The following is a 9,518-nucleotide window of genomic DNA, read 5'->3' on the forward strand; positions in this document are numbered from 1 at the left end:
CACACTGTTTTAGTAGATCCGTGCATACAATTGGATATTCAGTTTCATACATGACCACAATGTTATGGGGTTAAAAATGCCCCATGATCTCACATCACATTCAGTGAGCTGATAGTCCAGCCCAGTACTGGGCTGTATCAGCTGAAGGGTTTGTAGCACAACATTGCCATCTAGAGGTACAATACCAGTATGACACTTATTTATTGTTTGCAGAATAATATGAAATTGTCCTAAAAGGTTAAATCTACTGCAAACAATGAATAAGTGTCATACTGGTGGTCACAGGTCGAGGCTTCACAGGCGAACGTTTAATTGTTTTTACACTTTTAATTTGAAAGCAAAAAGGGAAATGGTACGTGTGAAATGATAAAATTGACAGACCAGTGTATTCTATCTACCATCACACCATTTCCCGTTTCGGCCTTCAAATTAAAAGCATGAAACCAAGCTAACGAGAACGTTGCATTTAACCAACACATTTGTAACATTACTTAAGCAATGACAGCTTGTCATTTAATAAAGCACAGTTAAAACGAACTCCACTTACACTTGAGGGTCTGCCATGCTGCTATCCTCCTGGCTGTGCAGTGTAGGTCCTGCTTTGGGGCACGCGGAGCGGGTTTTCTAAACGTCAGCTAGCAACCTAACTAGCCGGCTGCTGTCAGGTAAGATGTTTCCTACTATTGTTCAAAAGTGACTTTCCTGACACTGTACAAACATCTGACTGCACTGCAATTAAGTGAAGGTTGACGTTATTGACTATTCTAGAATAAAAACAAAAAGAAAGTGACATAATTTTCTTATTTAGCCAACGTTGTTTCACTTTTTTCCGATGCAGTCGGCTTTGTGGGCGTCGCCATTAGGGCTCGCTCGGGCTCGCTTCGTTCTTCTTCGTCGATTGTAAGGGTCGCAAGGTATCATGGGATATCCTAACCAAACAAAGGTACCATGGTGGTATCATGGGTGGTATGGTTCCTCGAAAATTATCCATAACCAGGTACCTAGCTAGAAAGGTTGCAAATTCAGTGATCTTATGTATCAAACTGGTTTCAGACAGCCTAATTACAACTTCTTACCTGCCACCCGTTCACTTGAGAATCAGACAGAGGTGCTGCCATTTTGGCCTGAAAACGCCTCATTGTGCCAATGGGAAACAGCACAGACAGAATCATGACAGAGACACCCATGACGGGAAGAACACAGAGCGTTTCTGTAGAGGTGCTTGTGTACTGCACTTTGCAGGCCGGACCTTTTACTGCCGTCATTGCGGTAGTCTCCTTCCGTCCAAAATGGCGGAGTCGCTGTGCGCTGATGTTGCAATGTTGGAACAACCCAATAACCCATTCGACTTCAGTTCTTCGCAATTTAAGTTCTTTGCTTGTTCTTGTGGGAACCAAATAAGGAAATGACGTGCTCCATGTGCAGAGAGTGGTCGCAGCTCGGTCAGAGGAGAGGAGAGAGGAGACAGACACACAGCCAGGTGAGTGTTGCTGTAAGAGAGTAACGCGTTACTCTTTATAAACTATATGTAAACACATTGCGGAGTGTTGTTTTACCTGGAAACAGGCACATGGCAGCAGCTTAGCTCAAACTAAAGCATGGAACGTAACACGTGGTCACGAGGCCATAGTGTTACTTATTATTAGCACTAACAATACGGTATGTAGGCTAGTAGTGCAAATATAACCACACCATTACAATTCCACTAAGTTGACATTTCAGAGTTGAAGTTGTCTGGTCGGTTAATGGTGTAACGTTAATGGCAAGTTAAAGATTGAATGGCTAAACGTTATTATAAGATATTGCTTCCACTATTTAATTTAAGTGCATTGTATTAAATGGCCAATAGGTTCCCTGTTCCCTTGGAAGTCTAAAATTAGCTAAACTGTCTGTAAGGTTACCATTTTTATACTGTGCAGACAAACAAACTGTGTAATCAGTTGCTTCTGTAAAAGACATTAGCTAGTCTATACTATTCATATATAATAACTTTAAGGCAATTCTAAAATCTCCCAAGTTTGTGGCAGTTGCTTCTTACAATTATCTTGTAACATAATCCTATATAAAGCCAAAGTGAACATCTCTTCCTGCTTTTTGTGTACCAGCGTCTGAAAAAATATGAATGGTGGTGAACGGAGCGATACGTTTTTTAGGCCTACTTGTTTTTATCCCGTTTGAATTGTGCCATGAGGTACATGTGTACATTTTGTCAATTTAAAAGATAACTATGCATGTCAAGAAAGTTGCAGTTTGTCCTGAAACTGAAACATAAGGTTTAGTGTCCTTTCTCACTGGCTCCCTGGTACCGTTCCAGAGCACACTTGTCCCCAAATTGACCGCAGTTTCAGAATGTTTGATGAGTGTGAACGTCGCGTTCCATTCCGCGCCCGTGCGCGCAACGCGGAACAATGACATGATCCACTTGAAAGGGTGCTCTGGGGAACGCTTTAACGTGCCCGGGAACGGAACACTTGCGAATGTGAACGCCAACCGTTCCGAACCACATAGACAACACACGGGCGAGGATAAACTCCAGGCGTAGTTGATGATGCAAGTGCACTCTGTTCCATTCCCGAGCGCAGAAGAAATGTTATAATGTGCTTTGCGGAATTGAGCGGAACGAAAGCAATCGTTCCCAGTGAGAAAGCACCCTTAGTTTTGTCAATCGACTACATCTATCATGTACGTCACACCATCAACAAGATGGTCTGGTGGGAGAGACGTCACTTACGCGACGGAATGTTCTATGGTCTCTTCGGATTCTAAATATAGCTGAATCACTTGGTTTGACCAAGTAAAACTATTTTTATAAGCATTTTACACAATGTCTATGGAAAATAAAATGGCGGATGAAATCACTTTGTACACATGCTGAAGCAGGAAGTGATGTTCACTTTGGCTCTCTATTCCATGTTCTTACATGTTGATAAGTGGAGATGCAATAATACTCATTTGCTCAATATTGTTGGTTGCAGTGGAATCATGGCAGAGACTGGGCTATACCCGATCACTAACTTATCGAGCTATTAATTTGCTATTATTTTTAAATGTGCATTTTCAAGCCTAAGATAAGATCATCTTCATTCTGCTGCAGAGATGTAGCCTGGTAAACCAGCCCATCACGTGAACTCACATTTCATTTGGCTCTGCGAGAACTGAGATGGAGTCCGAGCCCAGAGAAAGCTATGCCCCCTGCCCTGGTCACAAGACCGGCTCTGACAGCTGCCCTTCAGCCAAGTCAAGCCACATTTGGCTCGTGTGTGTGTGTGTGTGTGTGTGTGTGTGTGTGTGTGTGTGTGTGTGTGTGTGTGTGTGTGTGTGTGTGTGTGTGTGTGTGTGTGTGTGTGTGTGTGTGTGTGTGTGTGTGTGTGTGTGTGTGTGTGCGTGCGTGCGTGCGTGCGTGCGTGTGTGTGTGCGTGCGTGCCTTACATGCTGAGCAGGTGATGTCATGATATGGGGGAGCTCCAGTCCTCTCGCGTCATCGCTGCATCTTTGATTACACATCCTTTCATATTCAGCTTACAGAATAACTGCAACTGTACGTTCACAACAAGGCGAAAGGAACGCTTCACTCATGCAAGTTTGCTCACACGTATTATTGAAAAATTGGTTTGGATGATAAATACCCCCCCCCCCCCCCCTTATGAAACCAATACCGTATACCGGGGTATGAAGACCGAAAGGTATGAAAAAATAGATCCCGCCCAAGCCTAGTTTGAGCCCCTTCGGCGCTTGAACCCCTAATGAAAGAAAACAAGCATAGGGCCTGCCTGACTGTGAATAGTAATTTTGGATTGAATGTTCCCTTGATGTAAATGTTGTCTCTGGTGTGACAGGATGAGTGAGGCCAGCTTCTACTCCAATGCGGAGGGCTACTGGAGGGAGGTGACCCCCACTGTGGACGGCATGCTGGGAGGCTACGGCACCATCTCCAACATCGACCTGAATGGCTCCAAGGCTTTCCTACAGAAGTTCCTCGGGGTAAGATACTCTGTTTGAGAGGCAGCCAGCTCAGAAACTCTGTGTCTGAGAGGCAGCCAGCTCAATAAGAAACTCTGTCTCTGAGAGGCAGCCAGCTCAATAAGAAACTCTGTCTCTGAGAGGCAGCCAGCTCAATCACCTGGTAGCATGCATAGTACGACGGAGGCTCGGTCCTTCGCCTTGCCACATTTTGCATGAAGAAATCTCAAATTTAAAGATGACAAAATATCGGTATCAGCCGCCAAAAGCCCTTAGTGGTTTAACCTTAATGGCCTTATACCTCAGTTGTGTGTGGAAGACGATGCTTCAATTAGGAGTTGCTTCAATCTAACATCTATTTCTGCAGCTTTTCTGACAAGTGAACTCTTTTCATGTTCATGGTCTTTACACTAAAGGAGGGTGAGGGGAAGACGGGCACCGGCTGCGCTCTGGACTGTGGCGCGGGCATCGGGCGGATCACCAAGCGCTTGCTGCTGCCTCTGTTCCGCACGGTGGACCTGGTGGATGTGACCCAGGAGTTCCTGGACAAGGCCAAAAGCTACCTGGGCGAGGACAGCAAGCGCGTGGGCAACTACTTCTGCAGCGGCCTGCAGGACTTTGTACCAGAGGACGGACGCTACGACGTCATCTGGATCCAGTGGGTCATCGGTGAGTCTGGCTCAGTGGCCGTTTTGATGAAACTTGAGGGAGTGATGTATGTCACTGCTCTACTCGTCTCCAGCATTTACCCAATGGCAGAACATATGTGCTAGTTGACTGTCAGCTGTCTCTGTGGTGTGTTCAAGTGCAGCTTTGTCACTCCGACGACACAGGAGACATGAGGCGAACAATCGGCCTTCATTGCTGCTAGTTCTTTGCCGTCATGTGTCTAGTTACGTCATGTGTCTGGTTACGTCATGTGTCTGGTTACGTCATGTGTCTAGTTACGCCATGTGTCTGGTTACGTCATGTGTCTGGTTACGTCATGTGTCTGGTTACATCATGTGTCTAGTTACGTCATGTGTCTGGTTACGTCATGTGTCTGGTTACGTCATGTGTCTGGTTACGTCATGTGTCTAGTTAGGTCATGTGTCTGGTTACGTCATGTGTCTGGTTACGTCATGTGTCTGGTTACGTCATGTGTCTGGTTACGTCATGTGTCTAGTTACGTCATGTGTCTGGTTATGTCATGTGTCTAGTTACGTCATGTGTCTGGTTACGTCATGTGTCTGGTTACGTCATGTGTCTGGTTACGTCATGTGTCTAGTTAGGTCATGTGTCTGGTTACGTCATGTGTCTGGTTACGTCATGTGTCTGGTTACGTCATGTGTCTAGTTACGTCATGTGTCTGGTTACGTCATGTGTCTGGTTACGTCATGTGTCTGGTTACGTCATGTGTCTAGTTACGTCATGTGTCTGGTTATGTCATGTGTCTAGTTACGTCATGTGTCTGGTTACGTCATGTGTCTGGTTACGTCATGTGTCTAGTTACGTCATGTGATGTGTCTGGTTACGTCATGTGTCTGGTTATGTCATGTGTCTGGTTATGTCATGTGTCTGGTTACGTCATGTGTCTGGTTACGTCATGTGTCTGCTTACGTCATGTGTCTGGTTACGTCATGTGTCTGGTTACGTCATGTGTCTGGTTACGTCATGTGTCTGGTTACGTCATGTGTCTGGTTACGTCATGTGTCTGGTTACGTCCATCATGTGTCTGGTTACGTCATGTGTCTGGTTACGTCATGTGTCTGGTTATGTCATGTGTCTAGTTATGTCATGTGTCTGGTTACGTCATGTGTCTGGTTATGTTATGTTCTGGTTGCATCATGTGTCTGGTTACGTCATGTGTCTGGGGCTTAAAGGCCCTCCTGTCAGTTTTTATAACTGTATAAACTGTTGGTGTTCTATTCACCTTATGTTCAGACCTTACAGTGGGACAAATTCTTCCGGGTCCTTTTAACACTTCCGGCGGTCACTGCGTAAAATAAGAGAGTTGTTTTTGGAGCGGACAGTGAAGGGGTAAAATAAAGAACGTAGCCTACTACTTTGACCCGGTACACAGCAAGCAAGCGAGTATCCACTGTTAGCCAGCCAGGTCAGATAACGTTATCGTCGACAATGACGAGCACTTTCTTGTAAAACATACCTGAACTCCAACAAAGAAAGCTTCAGATGGTTTTCTCTCCTCCGAGGCAGCGCGAGCCACTAACGTCAATAAGACCCGCAGACGTTAACGTAATTCCCTGGAATGCAAGACTTAACGAGCCAGTTACATGGCGTTGCATTCTTAGACATTGCCGTTTGCTTTTATTTGGTATGTTACATACAATTGGCTAAATTATTAGTTAATCCAGAGTTAGATGATATTGGAGCAGCGCAGCCATTTTTTTATTTTATTTTATTATTATTTTTAGCCGGAAGTTTTGATACGGCCACACAACCGGGTCAAATGGGCGTGGCTACATAAGGTGAATAGAGACACTGCATGTAATAGGCCACGCCCATCACGGGGGAAACGCTCCGTTCATTTCCACACACCAGCGTCATTTCCCATGAATTAAACATAGCTAAAAGCTGTTGTGTGGTGGGCTGCGCACACAACAAATGTAAAAAATCGCCAGTTAAAGTTTTTTTGTACTCCTGAGCAAAACAAGGAAGCCATTGAAAATTGGTGAGAAGAAAAATGTGGATCTAGCTGTCAAGGAAGTAAGTTGGAGTGTTCATCTTCCGTATATACGATCTTTTGTGCAACACGCAACCATGCACGTGACATAGGAGAACGCCAGGATTGGAGGGGGGCTTTCTGTTTTCCCCCGTCTTGGGCGTGGTTTCTGAATGATGATGCGTTACGCAGTGTCTCTATGAAAACGTACATGAGCGCGCACTGTATAAACGCACATCACCATTTGCGCCAAAGAACTTACATTGATAAGAATCTAAGGTCCCAAGGCAGAACAGCTTTGCGTCTTTTTATGCGGAGGCATTATGGATTTGGGTTCTCCGTACGTACGTACCATTATTATGTCTGACGTCATCACCTGTTTTTACTAACAGCTTATCTTTTGGACTTTGAGCACAAAATAAGGTGATTTGTCAAAAAAACAGTGGCGAATAGCTCTGCTAATCAACAGACCTGATCATGACTCACCAACACTTGGGATATCTTAAAAATGACAAAATACACAGGAGGGAGGCTTTAAGACCAAATGGCTCTGGATGTTGTGGATGTGAGTCATGTGACAGCTCTTGTCCCCCTGCCCCCTTCAGGCCACCTGACAGACGAGCACCTGGTGGAGTTCCTGCGGCGCTGCAGGAGCGCCCTGCGGCCAGACGGCCTTGTGGTTATCAAGGACAATGTGTCTTACGAGGGGGTGGTGCCCGACGACGTGGACAGCAGCGTCTGCAGAGATCTGGACATCGTCCACAGCCTGGTGGACCGGGCTGGCCTGCGCATCGTCCACCAGGAGCAACAAATGGACTTCCCAAAGGAAATCTACCAAGTGCACACACTGGCCCTCAGATAGACACGGAGGGAAGTGCAGGTGGAGGTGGAGGGGAAACGCAGAGGAATACTCCGTTCCATTACGCTCGTAGAGTTCAACAGTGCCCCGCCCACTTCTTTGCAGCTCTGGTTCCATAAGAGAATTCCCCTTTAATTTTCTCCATAGATGTTTTCGAAAAATATTAAATAGTTTTAAGCTTGGAAGCATGCCAACCAGCCAGTTACTGAATCATGAGTGACCATAACACATTTGACTCTGAGCTCAAACTAAAAAGTGCGATTAGATTTATCCCCCGCCCTGTTTTGCTCCAAGTGAAAATGTTTTATATTCACGCACGATTCAGTAGCGTGGCTGCTGACCTGTGGCTGGTTGGCTTGGTTACAGACTTTTTTTTTCTTATTATTTTCCCCCCAATTGTACTTGGCCAATTTCTGCCCCGGTTGCTGCTCCACCCTCTGCCGATCTGGGGAGAGCCGAGATTAGCACCATGCTTCTTTCGAACACGTGCTCAGTTGCCAGCTCCTTCTTTTCACGTGACACGGGGAGCTTCACCGGCAGGACGTAGCACCTGGGAGGATCACGCTATTCCCACCAGTTTCCTTCCGTCCCGACCAGTGCCCCGGCCGACCAGAGGAGGCGCTAGTGCAGCGACCAGGACACATACCCCCAATCCGGCTTCCCACCCGCAGGCACAGCCAAGCATGCCTGTATGGAAGCTGGAGGTGCGAACAGGGGTGCGAACCTGCGACCCTTGTGTTGGTAAGCAGGGAATCTACCGCTCCACTACCCGGACGACCGGCTTGGTTACAGGCTCATCAGAGCCAGCCTTCTTCTGTGATAATAAGATTGTCTGGCAGACTGATTGCAGTGTCTTCCTAAAATGTCTGTAGGCTTTTATTAAATTATTAATATTTTATTCTTGACAGTACACATGTTCAATCCTTTGTAGTCTCCGTGATAGTAATAGCAGAAGTTTGGCAGCTGTAGCTCATGAGGTAGAGCGGGTCGTCCACTAATCACTTTGGATAAAAGAGGTCGATGGTTCGATTCCCGCCTCCTCCAGTCTGAATGTCGAAGTGTCCTTGGGCCAAGATACTGAACCCCAAATTGCTCCCGATGGTGTGGTGTGCCAGCAACCTGCGTGCCATCAGTGTATGAATGGGTGAATGTACCTACTGATTGTAAAGCGCTTTGGATAAAAGCGCTATATAAATGCAGGCCATTTACCATTTTACCAAGTTGTGAGGGTCATTGTTTTATCTTTACCAAATTACCAGATATTTTTTTAATTGGGGGCGGTTAGATAAATAAATAAACCCCTCCCCCTTCTCTTTCTCTCCACTCGCACACCCGACATACAATGTAGGCCTACTCAACGCACACACATTTGGACCGTTTGATTTGTGACTGTGTGAACACAAACGAACCAAGGCACAAATGCAACATTTGTATCAGTTAAGCCCCTGAATCGGAACAAAGCAAATGAGCTACAGCTGTGAATATGCCTTTAGTCTTTATATAAGGATTTTTCTAGACGTCTTTGGAGAAAATTAATGGGGAGTTCTCTATTGGAACCGGAGCTGCGAAAATGTGGGCGGTCACTATTGAGCTCTATTTAGGGCGTTTCCACACTAATGAATGAATGATTGCTTTCGTTCCGTGCCCGAGAACGATTGCGCCCCCTCCCCTTTCCCCCGCCAGTCAGCTTTCACACTATGTTGTTCCATTCCCGGGCACACTTGCGTATCTACAAACTCCCATACAGTACAGTAGGTAATGCTATGCGCCTAGTTGGTTTGCGATCCACCAATAAACACAAAGAAGAGTAGTTTACTTGCCAAGTGGACGACCAACGTTATCCTTTGGAGTGGAGTTTTGTGCCCTCCAAGACGTAAATAGAATTTTGTGTATTGTTTTCTATACTGTGATGAACTTAAAATGTATAGTGTAAAAGCGAGTTGTCTTGGTAATAGCGAGTAGTTAAAATTCATATAATAGACATTAGCGTTTGCTACAGAATCAGATATCAGTAACATTACTAAATAGTAGGTTATG

The 9,518-nt window shown here is 45.6% G+C and overlaps 1 protein-coding gene across 1 annotated transcript; it reads left to right on the plus strand.

Annotated features, from left to right (window-relative positions):
* The first annotated feature begins 1,439 nt into the window (after positions 1-1,439).
* On the plus strand, positions 1,440-8,360 carry ntmt1 (N-terminal Xaa-Pro-Lys N-methyltransferase 1). Its single transcript, XM_083641432.1, has 4 exons — positions 1,440-1,480; positions 3,837-3,981; positions 4,377-4,629; positions 7,228-8,360. The coding sequence occupies exons 2-4, from the start codon at positions 3,838-3,840 to the stop codon at positions 7,482-7,484; spliced, it is 654 nt and encodes a 217-aa protein (XP_083497558.1). The 5' UTR covers positions 1,440-1,480; position 3,837; the 3' UTR covers positions 7,485-8,360.
* Positions 8,361-9,518: the final 1,158 nt, after the last annotated feature.

The sequence above is a fragment of the Poromitra crassiceps genome (assembly GCF_964638095.1).
Source record: "Poromitra crassiceps genome assembly, chromosome: 8".
NCBI classification, from domain to species: domain Eukaryota; kingdom Metazoa; phylum Chordata; class Actinopteri; order Beryciformes; family Melamphaidae; genus Poromitra; species Poromitra crassiceps.